Here is a 16,914-nt window from a genome sequence, read left to right on the forward strand (position 1 = left end):
GTTAACTGATGTACACTGTTTTACAATGCTTGTATATCTAATCGTGTGTTGTCATGTTTGTTTATGTGTTTGTTTAAAAAATAATAAAAAAATAAAATACAAAAAAAAACAATACAGTACAACGAGATTGGTCCGTGCAGCACCGAAAATAACGATACCTACATACCCACTCTACCACACAACACATCCATGATGTACCCATAGACACACTACCATACATACATTTATTGTACCCATACCCACTGACACACATTCATGTACCCACTCATACCCTCTGCTGCATAAATTATGCACTTATTCACAGGAACATTAAAAAGGTTTAAAAAAAGCATTGCAAAAACCATCACAGTCGAAAAAAAATATTGCACATCGGCGAAAAATATTGCACATTAACGAATACCATTATTGCTCATGTCCCAACATCTGTCATATTGCACATACAAGTACAGTGAAGTAGATGTAGATGTGGTGGCAATAGGGGGAGGGGGGGGGGGGGGGATTGTTCAGTACACACTTCAGTGTTCAGTCACAGGCATCTCGGCTCACAAACAACAGGTAATTGCACTCAGCCAGCAGGCGGTCATCATTACACAACAACCCATGAGCTGTGGCATTGTGCCATATTGTATAGAAAAACATGAGAACACTACGAATGATTGACTGTGCGGTGGATCATCATGACAGGTGTCAGCCAGATGTTACTGTTATGTTCCTGAATATCAAATCAAATGAAATCAAATGTATTTGTAAAGCCCGAAATGGGCCGGACAAGTCTTCTTTAAGCAAGTCAAGAAGAAACATCACAATAAACCAAGAACAAAATCCACCATAAAATCCAAATAAGCAACACTCCCAGACATTCCCCAGTAAGGAAAAACTCACTAAAAACCTAGCAATAGGAAAAAAGCATCAAGGCGACGTAGAGGAGGGAAACCTTAGAAGGGCCGTTCAAAGGGGGATCCCCCCAACTTGGATGTCGGTGATGATGATATAGTGTTGCTATGGATGATTGATCGATGGGTGGAGAATAAAACAGGCGAATAGTTGGTATGTATGTACATGTATACGTGTAATAAAACACATATTACTATGTGTTAATTATTATTAACACTACAATAAGATAGGGTGACCAAACGTCCTCTTTTGCCCGGACATGTCCTCTTTTCACGCCCTGTCCGGGTGGGGGTTATAAATTCATGGAAATGTCCGGGGTTTCATTGCTTTTCAGTTTCACAGCCCTTTGTGAGCATCTTTTTTTTTGTATTTTATTTTTTTATTATTTTTTAAACAAACACATAAACAAACATGACAACACACAATAGGATATACAAATACACATATGCTCCAGCTCGTACCCCCCTCTCCCGGACCCCCCATTGGATAATCCAACCATTATAATTTGTTCCTAACCAGACACTACCATTATATGCTGGCTTTTATTCTCTCCACCACTTCTAACCACATTGCCATTTTGGATTCATTGAGACCCAAAATTCTAGCTGTTGATATTTCTTGATAAATCACATCGAGATATGTAAGAATCCAGACCTTACGGCAAATTTTTTCCGGTTGAAACCATCGTGATGGTATCTGAAGGCTCGGGACCAGAGAATGCATCAGTGACTAACGTGGCCTGTGTCTCCACTCAGCAGGCCTGTGTCGAGAGCTCCGTTCTGAGCTGCGCTCAGTGAGATGAGACGTATGCTTTGGCACCTCCCCGCTGACGCTGTTTTCCTCATTTTCTGCAGCTATAGCAGGTGATGATGTGGTTAATGTAGTGTAGCCGAGTATGTATCGAGTATCGGAGACTAATTAAACCTTGTTCATACTGTTCTGAGCGGAGCAAGGTGTAATTAACAGCTTGGCCAACCAACGGTACTTTAAACTTTTCTTTTTCAGAATCGGGATGAGATTTAGATAGTTGGACAATGTATAATTCAAAACCATCCTAATCACTAGTTTAGTACACAAGATCTTCCTCTTGCATATGGGTATATACCTCTTTCTCTCTCTCTCTCTCTCTCTCTCTCTCACGGCAGGCTGTGCAAAGCGACACACGTAGAAGGGTGTGCAGACTGACACACGTGGCAGGCTGTGCAGAGCGACACACGGCAGGCTGTGCAGAGTTGTGCAGTACGACACACGCGGCAGGCTGTGCAGAGAGACACACGTGGCAGGCTGTGCAGAGAGACACACGTGGCAGGCTGTGCAGAGTGACACACGTGGCAGGCTGTGCAGAGCGACACACGTGGCAGGCTGTGCAGAGTGACACACGTGGCAGGCTGTGCAGAGCGACACACGGCAGGCTGTGCAGAGAGACACACGTGGCAGGCTGTGCAGAGTGACACACGTGGCAGGCTGTGCAGTACGACACACGTGGCAGGCTGTGCAGAGTGACACACGTGGCAGGCTGTGTAGAGCGACACACACGTGGCAGGCTGTGCAGAGTGACACACGTGGCAGGCTGTGTAGAGCGACACACACGTGGCAGGCTGTGTAGAGTGACACACGTGGCAGGCTGTGTAGAGCGACACACGTGGCAGGCTGTGTAGAGCGACACACGTGGCAGGCTGTGTAGAGTGACACACGTGGCAGGCTGTGCAGAGCGACACACGTGGCAGGCTGTGTAGAGCGACACACGTGGCAGGCTGTGCAGAGCGACACACGTGGCAGGCTGTGCAGAGTGACACACGTGGCAGGCTGTGCAGAGCGACACACACGTGGCAGGCTGTGCAGAGCGACACACACGTGGCAGGCTGTGTAGAGCGACACACGTGGCAGGCTGTGTAGAGCGACACACGTGGCAGGCTGTGTAGAGTGACACACGTGGCAGGCTGTGCAGAGCGACACACGTGGCAGGCTGTGTAGAGCGACACACGTGGCAGGCTGTGCAGAGCGACACACGTGGCAGGCTGTGCAGAGTGACACACGTGGCAGGCTGTGCAGAGTGACACACACGTGGCAGGCTGTGCAAAGCGACACACGTGGCAGGCTGTGTAGAGCGACACACGTGGCAGGCTGTGTAGAGTGACACACGTGGCAGGCTGTGCAAAGCGACACACGTGGCAGGCTGTGTAGAGCGACACACGTGGCAGGCTGTGTAGAGCGACACACGTGGCAGGCTGTGTAGAGCGACACACGTGGCAGGCTGTGTAGAGCGACACACGTGGCAGGCTGTGTAGAGTGACACACACGTGGCAGGCTGTGTAGAGCGACACACGTGGCAGGCTGTGCAGAGCGACACACGTGGCAGGCTGTGCAGAGTGACACACGTGGCAGGCTGTGCAGAGCGACACACGTGGCAGGCTGTGTAGAGCGACACACGTGGCAGGCTGTGTAGAGCGACACACGTGGCAGGCTGTGCAGAGCGACACACGTGGCAGGCTGTGTAGAGTGACACACGTGGCATGCTGTGCAGAGCGACACACGTGGCATGCTGTGTAGAGTGACACACGTGGCAGGCTGTGCAGAGCGACACACGGCAGGCACTTTGACAGTGCAATTTGAAGTACTGTGTTATGTTTTTGTGTGAAGCAGCTGTTAATATCACACCAATATAATCTCTTTTATAGACTGTCCTTCCTTCCAGACACAGAGGTGTCCAGGCTCACAATAAGCCATAGACCCATAATAAGGGCTGGCAACCCTCATCTGCTTTCTACAAGGTTTAAAGCTGGCACACCTGCACAACTAATACGCTCTCTCTCCAAGGCTCTCTGGCTAAGGATTGGCTGATCTACTGTCCTGTGTATTACCAAGACAGGCCAGAGCCTGCTGCTTAATAGGGCTGCCGCGGTATTGATTTTTTCCTTACCGCACAAATTTGCGAAGCTATTCAAACCGTGCTGTAACCACAGCATCAGTTCAACAGTTCAACAACCATACAAAAGAAAATGCTGCCAACTGCCCCCCCCCTCCCCGAGTTACAGAAAAATAGATACAAAATAAACCCCCCCCCCCCCCCCCCCTGAAAGAAAAATAATAAATCAATATAAACAAAAACTAAAAAAAACTCTAAGGCAGACCGCCTGTATCAGTTCCGCAACCGTTTCCATTTCCGGGGTAGGCCTGATTGGCCACGACAGGCACGTGACCCGCCGCGGCCACGCCCCGCGGCAGCCCCAGGACGCGGCAACGCGAGGCTGCTGTGTTTCACCGCCGCTTTAGCAAATTGTCATCACTTTCCCCACTGAGTTACCATACGCTATACAATATACTATGCAATGTACTAATATACAATACGGCTCACTTTTCCCACTTCAATGACAAAGCCGCTGTTTAATAATATTGTCGCGGCGGAGCTCCGTCGCGGCAGCATTATGTAGTAGTAATCCCCCTTTTTTTACCATCGACAACTAGCTCAACTGGCAGCGCTGCCTTGCTGTGGATCCTGCGATCCGTTGGTGACAAGTTCGATTCCCTTAAACTTTTTTTATTTTTTTTTTAACATGCATTCTTTCGCCGGTTAAGTTTAGGCATGTTAACTTTAAGCATTGTATATTGTATGGTACAGTAACAGTCTCTGGAGCGCAACAGTAAGAAGCATTTGCACTGCAACGCATACACCTTACTGTAAATTGTACCTCATCCCATTTCTGCTTTGCACTATAGCGTATTGTATATTGGTACATTGCATTGTATATTGTATGGTACAGTAACAGTCTCTGGAGCGCAACAGTAAGAAGCATTTGCACTGCAACTCCGAAACAATGCTTAAAGTTAACATGCCTAAACTTAACCGCCGAAAGAATGCACGTTAAAAAAAAATTAAGGGAATCGAACTTGTCACCAACGGACCGCAGGATCCACAGCAAGGCAGCGCTGGCAGTTGAGCTAGTTGTCGATGGTAAAAAAGGGGGGATTACTGCTACATAATGCTGCCGCGACGGAGCTCCGCCGCGACAATATTATTAAACAGCGGCTCTGTCATTGAAGTGGGAAAAGTGAGCCGTATTGTATATTAGTACATTGCATAGTATATTGTATAGCGTATGGTAACTCAGTGGGGAAAGTGATGACAATTTGCTGCTGCGGCGTTGAAGGCGGAAAGCGGCGGTGAAACACAGCAGCCTCGCGTTGCCGCGTCCTGGGGCTGCCGCGGGGCGTGGCCGCGGCGGGTCACGTGCCTGTCGCGGCCAATCAGGCCTACCCCGGAAATGGAAACTGTTGCGGAACTGATACAGGCGGCCAGACCCCCCCTCCCCTCCCCCAGACTAGTGAATGACTTTATTTGACAATATAAAAATAAACATGTGACAGAAGAGCACAGTCAGGATATACTGCCAAGGATGAAACACAAAAAAGCTCAGAGCTTAAGCTGAGGCGCGCGCCTCTCTCCCCTTCCCGTCGACCAAGAGTGAATACCTGTAGTCCCCAGGGCTCTGTCCCGACCGGTGTCCGGATCCCTCCCGAAATGGTTGGGTGGGCCGGGGCCAGGGAAGACCGGGCGAGCCCGACTTAAGGAGAACCATAAAACCTGAGCGCGGGGTGGCTAACGTCGGGACCTGGCTGGTGCTGGGCTAACTAACGTGGCTAACGTTCTGAGAGCTAACGTCGGGACCTGGCTGATGCTGGCTAACTAACGTAGCTAACGTTCTGAGAGCTAACGTCGGGACCTGACTGATGCTGGCTAACTAACGTGGCTAACGTTCTGAGAGCTAACGTCGGGACCTGGCTGGTGCTGGCTAACTAACGTGGCTAACGTTCTGAGAGCTAACGTCGGGACCTGGCTGATGCTGGCTAACTAACGTGGCTAACGTTCTGAGAGATAACGTCGGGACCTGGCTGATTCTGGCTAACTAACGTGGCTAACGTTCTGAGAGCTAACGTCGGGACCTGGCTGATGCTGGCTAACTAACGTGGCTAACGTTCTGAGAGCTAACGTCGGGACCTGGCTGATGCTGGCTAACTAACGTGGCTAACGTTCTGAGAGCTAACGTCGGGACCTGGCTGATGCTGGCTAACTAACATGGCTAACATTCTGAGAGCTAACGTCGGGACCTGGCTGATGCTGGCTAACTAACGTGGCTATCGTTCCGTGATTTGTTTACTTGGTAACACAGGCTGCTAAGGAATTTAGGTTCGAGGTTGAAGAAAGTGCACTTTTAGGTTTAGGTTTTTAGCGGTGATGCGGTATTCAACTTAACTCTGCGGTGGGTGTGATGTAACAGCGATACCGCGGCGGTAACCGCGGCAGCTCTTGATGAGCATACTGTCCTGCTGCTATAGAATGCTATTGATTAGTATACCGCCTTGCTATAGAATGTTATTGATGAGCATACTGTCCTGCTGCTATAGAATGCTATTGATGAGCATACTGTCCTGCTGCTATAGAATGCTATTGATGAGCATACTGTCCTGCTGCTATAGAATGCTATTGATCCGCATACTGCTCAAATGTTATCTAAAGCACCTTTAATTAAGCAATAATACACGAGAACCAGGGAGGGAGGGATGGGGGTTGCGCGCAGCATATAGGGGGGTCTATTCTCCACCTGCAGAACAGCTGTGCGCCGTCTCTGCCACGTCTCTCCAGCAGTCTGTGATGCTGGCGGAGTGGACGCACTTGTGGGGGCACATTACTGCACTCTTCTCCTTAGACTCCTCTATAGATTTGTGTAGTTAACAGGGTACTGTAGTGACTATCCTGATGTCCTGGTAGGCGCTCGGCTGGGTGCGGGAAATCCTCACCTTTGACGCGCAATTAATGATAAAAGTAATGTCTAGTCGTTGTCACTTGCCATTGGGTGAAGTTCCCATTTAATTCAAGTAATTAACATAAATACATGGTTGCTGAGCAAAACAATAGAAAATATAAATTGACATTATGATAGTGAAACGAGCGAGGGTGCATGTGGTAAAAACCGTGAGACCTTTCCGTCACCCATACCTTGATTGTGCAATAGCCTACACCTGTGCCCATATCCAAAAACCCATGCGCTCCGCGCTGCCACCCAGTGATGAACTTAACCAACTACAGACATAACACAAAACAATCAAATAGCTCCCACCTACAGGTACGTCAAATCAAATGTAACGTTGTCCGCGGAGTAGACAGTTCCCATTTGATGAATGGCAGTTGAAACTTTCTACAACATTCTAAAGCCAGCGCAGTGGTATATTCATGGTGATTTAACCGTGAGTGTATCATGGAACGCATAGAACGCTCTCGACCAATCACAATGCGTGGTCGGACCTACCTGTTGTTAGGGCTGTACCGAATGTCATTTTTTAACATTCGAAGCTTCGATTGAAGTATTCGAACGAAGCTTTGAATGTCTATACATTTTTTTTTTACTTCAATTATTATAATTTTTTTATTAAATCCTCATTCTTTATAAAGTGATTAATCTGATTCAATTTGTCTTTTTCTTTTATTAAATTAACTTTCTTTAATGAATATAACTTATCAGTTTCATCAACAATCCAATAAGGGCACGGTTGGTATGAAAGTGATGGTGACGTCTTATGTATAATATTAGTGTAGCCAAACCCCCATTGGTTTAAACAGATTAAAAATCTTTTTTTTTATTAGAAATTACACTGCACTTGAAAATCCATGAAAATGCGCTTCGTTTTTTGGCCAATCTGTTTCTGAGTCTATGCATGTAATTCTCATTTTGTTCTTTTCATGTGGTGAAGTATTTTATTTGTTTGTCATAGGCCTACTGCACTTTGGTATGTGTTCAACTTCTTATTGGATTAAACCTGATGCCTTTAGTGCGCCTATGAATAGACTCTGTTGTCTTTTTTATGTTGGGCATTGGGGGGTGCGTCAGCTAGGTCGGGAGGTGACGGGGGGTGCATGGCCAAAAAAGTTTGGGAACCATTTACGTACAAAAGTGGTAGGCTACCATGTCGATACATACCTTTTACCATGGCAGCAGCACCAACTTAAATCAAGGTACCTTATTAAAACTGAAATATGTCCATCTCTCCAAGCACTGAACTAAGCAAAAAATACTGTAGAATACTGTTCCGATGCTCAACACAAATCGACTATCTGTGTTCTGGGGTTAGGTCTCCTAGTTTCCTACCCATCAATTGTACATACTCACTTCTGTTTATTAGGTTGATCAAAATCTCAAAACCTTGCTCCAGACAATTCACATTGAAACATTGACACACGGCATTGGTTTGTGTAAATTTGAGACTAACCTTTGTCCTCTTTGTCTTTGTCTCTTTCAGTGAAGAAAGCTAAACTTCATGGTCCTTCAGGTAAGAGAAGTAGACTGTGTGGTTTTTCTGTGTGTTGAATGTGTCTTTCTAGGGCACCCCTTAAGACAGGAAGTAGATGCCAACAAGTTACATCTCAATTTCTCAATCTGAAAAGGGCACTCAAGGACTTAATCCAATAAGAGCAGGGTGGTGCCCTGGGGGGAGGCATGACTATACTGATTGTTATTTGTGCAGAACTTGTCACCAGACCTTTTCCACATCCTTCCCCTGGAGAGGGGGAGCTTCTCTGTACTCGCCTGAACTCTGAGTTGCACGTGTGTGATGTCACTAACGGGTCGAACCAATCACCGGCCAATATGTGGTAACTTGACACCAATAGCTGGTAAATAATAAATAACAGTTTAAAATACATCTGGAGGGGATCTTTAACACTGTACAAACATAACCACCACCACATCTATGCTCCCTTTGTATGGTGTAGTGTGTTGGTGTAGAAGGTATGGTGCAAAACCAACATGGTGCAGTACAGTACCTCTCTCCCTGAGAGAGAGAATCAATAGATAATCATAGACAAAAGGCCACCTGCTAGCCAAGAAATTACAATGTGTCATCTGAAGATGAAAGGCAAGAAGGAGACAAATCCCTCAGTGTCTTGAAGAGACTGTGACAGGCCGATTCATCATTGGTCGCCCCGGGGGGGGGGTCCTAGGTTTGTGATTGGACAGGTGTGGTTTGAGGCAAGATTTGGGACTTTCGATTGGTCACTCCTGAACTCTTCACTTTCTGTTTTCTAAATATTTAATGGGAGCATTTGGGTACAACGACCCGAGATAACATGATGAAGGTCCTTGTACCCAAATGTTGTTCCCAATCAATTATGTCTTGATTGCAAGTGAAGAAGACAGTGTGGTAGGGCTGACCTTCGAAGCTTTTTTTGGCAATCGAAGCTTCGGGGCCGAGCTTCGATTTTAATTCGAAGCTTCGATTTTTTTTTTTTTTTTTTTCTTGTGTTGTGGGACTTGTACAGCACTTTCGTAAACGTTGTTGTTTTTAAATGTGCTCTATAAATAAAGTGGGTTGGATTAATTAATTAAGTAGCCCCTTTCGTGACTGACGCATCCAACAAGGTTTCACTCGGCTGTGTAATTTAATTCAAGGTGGATCGCTGTTGTCGTTTGAACAACTTCAGATTTCATGGGAACTACCAATCCCCCAAATCAAGAATGTTTAAGATGAATGAAGTAAGATTTTGATTATTTGAAATATGGCCTGTGTAGACTAAACTATGCACAGAATTATGTCAGTCTACAAGGTCCGGATTCTACATGGTCCGGCAATGTAGACCTTGTAGACTCCACTACAGACCAATTATCAGTGAATGTTCATGCATTTTTAAGAAGGGCAACTTCCACAAAAAAACAAAGAACTCACCAAAACATCTCAGTAGCACCTTATCTAAATGTTCTATTTCATATATGGAGATTCATATTTATTTATGTATTGCATGCATTTCTACATTTTATTTCCTATTTTGTTTATTCATCCCAGTATCTTTCTTTCTTATGTGTGGAATTCTACAAGGTGCGCGCACACACACACACCTACACACACACCTACACACACACACACACACACACACACACACACACACACACACACACACACACACACACACACACTTACATTTAGTCATTTAGCTGACGCTTTTATCCAAAGCGACTTACAAGTTCTGTACGACAAGACAGCAAGAAGGGTACAACTCTATCAGCTGAGTAACAATGTTCATCAAAGTGTTGCGTGTTACAGTGTAGGTTAGTTTATTAGGATAAGTGAATGACAGTAAGGTTAGTCACGGTTAGATTTTTTTTTTTTTTTTATCATTTCAGATAATGGTTGAAGAAGTGAGTCTTTTACATTTATAGAGATCTATGCCAATTAATGTTTTATGTATATCCGGGACTTTTTTTTTTTATAAGAATTGAGAGGCCTACTACGGTATTTGTATATGTGACCTTTATTTTGAAAACCGTGTTGCGACGCAACCTTGTTTAAGTTTGCGCTTTTGACAGTGAAATGTTCAGTTCAACTTAGCTCGAAGGAAAGACTCGAATCAAAAAGCTTTAATTGACCCGTATGAGGCTCTTACGGTAGGACTTTGATTGTTTATAGAAGTGGAATGTAATACTATGCAAAACGAGAAATAAACAGTGATTTTACCAGCAGTAAGTTATTATCTTATTTGCATATTGGCTCATTATTATATAGATAGGTTGATACTTTATTGATCCCCGGAGGGAAATTTAAGTAGACAGTATTTCACGTCCTAATAGTGGGCTACTACTCACATAATGCATGGCTGAACTGAACGTTAGAAGTGTGTCCCCGTCAATCATCACTGCCAGATCCGACTTAATTTAATCGGCTATGGTCTCTTATCATCTGTCCACATCGGACGTGGTTGTCATAAGATGGACTGATATCTGCTCCGTTTTTCTTGCAGAGCAAAATTAGCGGCTTAAACTTATTGAAAGGAAGTTCACATTCAGTTTCGATTCAATTGTTCGCTAGGAATTATGGGATTTGGTGTTGGATGTATGGACTCTACCAGACGGGGACATGGTATTTAATCGCACGATAGACTACAACTACCAAGTAGAATAGCGTGACCCAGATTCACTTCACACTCAAATCTTTTTTTCCCACACAGGCTATCGCAGTAAATTCATTCATTGCCGACAGATTTTTTCATAGCACCGCGCCATTATGTCACACTGTACAGCCCTGGTTGTAGGCTAATGTTTTACTATTTTTTCAATTAATTTAGGAGTGAAATGCGAATGAAGGGTTGAAATCACTACTCGCAAGGTTGCCCCCAAATATTATTTACCACTTGCACGGGCCAAATTAAGGGGCAATTTGCGATAATATCGTCGCAGTGTACAGCCCTGCTGTTGCGGAAAGTGCGGCCGCAGGCGATAACATTGCCTTGCTGGCCTCGTATTTATCATTGGACGTATTTATCCGAGAGAAGAGGTGCGTCCAGTGATAAATACCTCGTAAATGACCTTGAATTTATCAAAGGTGGTGGCAGGTAGTGCGGTCTTGGATCTCCAGGATACCGAGACCCTTGCCCGGGCCTCTGGGACTATGCTGCACTTAACACAGTTGCAGGCTGTAGCCTCGGGGAAGGCGATGGCCCTAGCCACGATGTCCCATGAGCATCTGTGGCTAGAGCAGTCATCCCTGGAGGAGGTGAACAAGGTTCTTCTCCTTAAAGCCCCCTCTCTTAGGAATGCCTTTTTGGCTCTTCCATAGACGAGGTTGCGGCGGCTTGTAATCCTACTTTAACCCTTTCACTGCCGCACTGCCAAACGGTTAACCCTTTCACTGCGGCGACACACAGAAGGTTAACCCCTTCACTGCCACACGACAGCCGGTCGACCGTCGGTTGTGTGATGGTAAAGGGTTAACCTTTGTCACGTGGCAGTGAAAGGGTTAACGTTGGATGTTGTGCCTCCAGGCGTCCAGAGAGCTTCACCGCGCCCATCCAAGGGAAAGAGTGCGACTGTCTCTCGACCAGCAGCACCAAGACCACTGCTCCGCGGGCACATCTGGGCAACCATGGTGTGGCATAAGCAGTCCCAGGAGGAGAAAGTGACATAGGATAAAAACCGCACCCTCCATTTCTGTAAATAATGTGAATGTGTGTGATGTTTCCTTTTTGACTAAAGTTCACTATAGTTGTCAATAAAGTTGAAAAAGTCAGTCCGGCATTGGCATTACCAATTCAATAAAAAAAAGTGTTATTTTTAAGCTTAAAACTGTTCCCAAAACAAAGACTCCAGCAGGTGTGTGCTTGTGTAAACATGATATGCGCGTCGTCTCTCAGAGAGGAACGGTGCCATCATTCTGCTGTGTCTACTCGCTCACATTAGGGGCTTTGTTTTCCCTTGAGTCTGTCTGGCTGCGCTAACTCAGTTATAGCAAGCGGCCCAGTTTTCTGTCCGGTGTAATGTCAGCTGGCCTCCCAGGTCCTCACCCGGACCAGGGCTGATGGTGCGTTTGGTCGGTCCTCTTCAGAAATGTGAATTTGCCAGAAATGGGTTGGCGGGGAGCGACTGAATGCACGACAACAGGGAGATATCTAGTGACCCCTCCCTCTTGAGTTGAGTTGTGGCGGCTCTCTTGTGGCTTGTCCGATCAGAACGTAGCCTAGAGAAACAATGACCGGTTTGTTATTATGAAAGTGATAATATACTTTGCAATTTTAACATGACTTCTCAAGGTCCCAAAGAGCCATTTACATTTACATAGGGCTGTCAGTTTGAGTGAGGTCAAACCTTGCTGGGCTTAAGTTAGGTTTTTCTTAATTGCAAAGATTCTAACATGAAGCATTATGGTGGAGCAAATCGGGCGCTCCTTGATTACGCTCGGCAGCTGAAGTACCCCCTGCGTAGTGCTCCTGGTTACAGCTGTGTCTGTAGTGCAGGATGTTACAGCTCTGTGTCTGTAGTGCAGGATGTTACAGCTGTGTGTCTGTAGTGCAGGATGTTACAGCTCTGTGTCTGTAGTGCAGGATGTTACAGCTCTGTGTCTGTAGTGCAGGATGTTACAGCTGTGTCTGTAGTGCAGGATGTTACAGCTCTGTGTCTGTAGTGCAGGATGTTACAGCTGTGTCTGTAGTGCAGGATGTTACAGCTGTGTGTCTGTAGTGCAGGATGTTACAGCTGTGTCTGTAGTGCAGGATGTTACAGCTCTGTGTCTGTAGTGCAGGATGTTACAGCTCTGTGTCTGTAGTGCAGGATGTTACAGCTGTGTCTGTAGTGCAGGATGTTACAGCTCTGTGTCTGTAGTGCAGGATGTTACAGCTCTGTGTCTGTAGTGCAGGATGTTACAGCTCTGTGTCTGTAGTGCAGGATGTTACAGCTCTGTGTCTGTAGTGCAGGATGTTACAGCTGTGTCTGTAGTGCAGGATGTTACAGCTGTGTCTGTAGTGCAGGATGTTACAGCTCTGTGTCTGTAGTGCAGGATGTTACAGCTCTGTGTCTGTAGTGCAGGATGTTACAGCTGTGTCTGTAGTGCAGGATGTTACAGCTCTGTGTCTGTAGTGCAGGATGTTACAGCTGTGTGTCTGTAGTGCAGGATGTTACAGCTCTGTGTCTGTAGTGCAGGATGTTACAGCTCTGTGTCTGTAGTGCAGGATGTTACAGCTGTGTCTGTAGTGCAGGATGTTACAGCTCTGTGTCTGTAGTGCAGGATGTTACAGCTCTGTGTCTGTAGTGCAGGATGTTACAGCTCTGTCTGTAGTGCAGGATGTTACAGCTCTGTGTCTGTAGTGCAGGATGTTACAGCTGTGTCTGTAGTGCAGGATGTTACAGCTCTGTGTCTGTAGTGCAGGATGTTACAGCTCTGTGTCTGTAGTGCAGGATGTTACAGCTCTGTGTCTGTAGTGCAGGATGTTACAGCTCTGTGTCTGTAGTGCAGGATGTTACAGCTCTGTGTCTGTAGTGCAGGATGTTACAGCTCTGTGTCTGTAGTGCAGGATGTTACAGCTGTGTCTGTAGTGCAGGATGTTACAGCTCTGTGTCTGTAGTGCAGGATGTTACAGCTCTGTGTCTGTAGTGCAGGATGTTACAGCTCTGTGTCTGTAGTGCAGGATGTTACAGCTCTGTGTCTGTAGTGCAGGATGTTACAGCTCTGTGTCTGTAGTGCAGGATGTTACAGCTCTGTGTCTGTAGTGCAGGATGTTACAGCTCTGTGTCTGTAGTGCAGGATGTTACAGCTCTGTGTCTGTAGTGCAGGATGTTACAGCTGTGTCTGTAGTGCAGGATGTTACAGCTGTGTCTGTAGTGCAGGATGTTACAGCTGTGTCTGTAGTGCAGGATGTTACAGCTGTGTGTCTGTAGTGCAGGATGTTACAGCTCTGTGTCTGTAGTGCAGGATGTTACAGCTCTGTGTCTGTAGTGCAGGATGTTACAGCTCTGTGTCTGTAGTGCAGGATGTTACAGCTCTGTGTCTGTAGTGCAGGATGTTACAGCTCTGTGTCTGTAGTGCAGGATGTTACAGCTCTGTGTCTGTAGTGCAGGATGTTACAGCTCTGTGTCTGTAGTGCAGGATGTTACAGCTCTGTGTCTGTAGTGCAGGATGTTACAGCTCTGTGTCTGTAGTGCAGGATGTTACAGCTGTGTGTCTGTAGTGCAGGATGTTACAGCTCTGTCTGTAGTGCAGGATGTTACAGCTCTGTGTCTGTAGTGCAGGATGTTACAGCTCTGTGTCTGTAGTGCAGGATGTTACAGCTCTGTGTCTGTAGTGCAGGATGTTACAGCTGTGTCTGTAGTGCAGGATGTTACAGCTCTGTGTCTGTAGTGCAGGATGTTACAGCTCTGTGTCTGTAGTGCAGGGTTACAGCTCTGTGTCTGTAGTGCAGGATGTTACAGCTGTGTGTCTGTAGTGCAGGATGTTACAGCTCTGTGTCTGTAGTGCAGGATGTTACAGCTGTGTCTGTAGTGCAGGATGTTACAGCTCTGTGTCTGTAGTGCAGGATGTTACAGCTCTGTGTCTGTAGTGCAGGATGTTACAGCTCTGTCTGTAGTGCAGGATGTTACAGCTCTGTGTCTGTAGTGCAGGATGTTACAGCTCTGTGTCTGTAGTGCAGGATGTTACAGCTGTGTCTGTAGTGCAGGATGTTACAGCTCTGTGTCTGTAGTGCAGGATGTTACAGCTGTGTCTGTAGTGCAGGATGTTACAGCTCTGTGTCTGTAGTGCAGGATGTTACAGCTCTGTGTCTGTAGTGCAGGATGTTACAGCTCTGTGTCTGTAGTGCAGGATGTTACAGCTGTGTCTGTAGTGCAGGATGTTACAGCTCTGTGTCTGTAGTGCAGGATGTTACAGCTCTGTGTCTGTAGTGCAGGATGTTACAGCTCTGTGTCTGTAGTGCAGGATGTTACAGCTGTGTCTGTAGTGCAGGATGTTACAGCTCTGTGTCTGTAGTGCAGGATGTTACAGCTCTGTGTCTGTAGTGCAGGATGTTACAGCTCTGTGTCTGTAGTGCAGGATGTTACAGCTCTGTGTTTGTAGTGCAGGATGTTACAGCTCTGTGTCTGTAGTGCAGGATGTTACAGCTGTGTGTCTGTAGTGCAGGATGTTACAGCTCTGTGTCTGTAGTGCAGGATGTTACAGCTCTGTGTCTGTAGTGCAGGATGTTACAGCTCTGTGTCTGTAGTGCAGGATGTTACAGCTCTGTGTCTGTAGTGCAGGATGTTACAGCTCTGTGTCTGTAGTGCAGGATGTTACAGCTGTGTCTGTAGTGCAGGATGTTACAGCTGTGTCTGTAGTGCAGGATGTTACAGCTCTGTGTCTGTAGTGCAGGATGTTACAGCTGTGTCTGTAGTGCAGGATGTTACAGCTGTGTCTGTAGTGCAGGATGTTACAGCTCTGTCTGTAGTGCAGGATGTTACAGCTGTGTCTGTAGTGCAGGATGTTACAGCTCTGTGTCTGTAGTGCAGGGTGTTACAGCTCTGTGTCTGTATTGCAGGATGTTACAGCTCTCTGTCTGTAGTGCAGGATGTTACAGCTCTGTGTCTGTAGTGCAGGATGTTACAGCTCTGTGTCTGTAGTGCAGGATGTTACAGCTCTGTGTCTGTAGTGCAGGATGTTACAGCTCTGTGTCTGTAGTGCAGGATGTTACAGCTGTGTCTGTAGTGCAGGATGTTACAGCTCTGTGTCTGTAGTGCAGGATGTTACAGCTCTGTGTCTGTAGTGCAGGATGTTACAGCTCTGTGTCTGTAGTGCAGGATGTTACAGTTCTGTCTGTAGTGCAGGATGTTACAGCTCTGTGTCTGTAGTGCAGGATGTTACAGCTCTGTGTCTGTAGTGCAGGATGTTACAGCTCTGTGTCTGTAGTGCAGGATGTTACAGCTGTGTCTGTAGTGCAGGATGTTACAGCTCTGTGTCTGTAGTGCAGGATGTTACAGCTCTGTGTCTGTAGTGCAGGATGTTACAGCTCTGTGTCTGTAGTGCAGGATGTTACAGCTCTGTGTCTGTAGTGCAGGATGTTACAGCTGTGTGTCTGTAGTGCAGGATGTTACAGCTCTGTGTCTGTAGTGCAGGATGTTACAGCTCTGTGTCTGTAGTGCAGGATGTTACAGCTCTGTCTGTAGTGCAGGATATTACAGCTCTGTGTCTGTAGTGCAGGATGTTACAGCTCTGTGTCTGTAGTGCAGGATGTTACAGCTCTGTCTGTAGTGCAGGATGTTACAGCTCTGTGTCTGTAGTGCAGGATGTTACAGCTCTGTGTCTGTAGTGCAGGATGTTACAGCTCTGTGTCTGTAGTGCAGGATGTTACAGCTGTGTCTGTAGTGCAGGATGTTACAGCTGTGTCTGTAGTGCAGGATGTTACAGCTCTGTGTCTGTAGTGCAGGATGTTACAGCTGTGTCTGTAGTGCAGGATGTTACAGCTCTGTGTCTGTAGTGCAGGATGTTACAGCTGTGTCTGTAGTGCAGGATGTTACAGCTCTGTGTCTGTAGTGCAGGATGTTACAGCTGTGTGTCTGTAGTGCAGGATGTTACAGCTCTGTCTGTAGTGCAGGATGTTACAGCTCTGTGTCTGTAGTGCAGGATGTTACAGCTCTGTGTCTGTAGTGCAGGATGTTACAGCTCTGTGTCTGTAGTGCAGGATGTTACAGCTGTGTCTGTAGTGCAGGATGTTACAGCTCTGTGTCTGTAGTGCAGGATGTT

At 46.4% G+C, this 16,914-nt stretch overlaps 1 protein-coding gene across 1 annotated transcript in view; it reads left to right on the forward strand.

Annotated features, from left to right (window-relative positions):
• unc13ba (unc-13 homolog Ba (C. elegans)) overlaps window positions 1-16,914 on the forward strand; it is a 516,655-nt gene that overhangs the window by 33,646 nt on the left and 466,095 nt on the right. Inside the window, exon 2 of the mRNA XM_084308024.1 lies at window positions 8,188-8,217. Within this exon, the coding sequence (XP_084164150.1) occupies window positions 8,188-8,217 (30 nt within the window). The remainder of the gene's footprint in view (window positions 1-8,187; window positions 8,218-16,914) is intronic.

Source organism: Notolepis coatsorum (genome assembly GCF_963971535.1).
Source record: "Notolepis coatsorum genome assembly, chromosome: 2".
In the NCBI taxonomy this organism is placed as follows: domain Eukaryota; kingdom Metazoa; phylum Chordata; class Actinopteri; order Aulopiformes; family Paralepididae; genus Notolepis; species Notolepis coatsorum.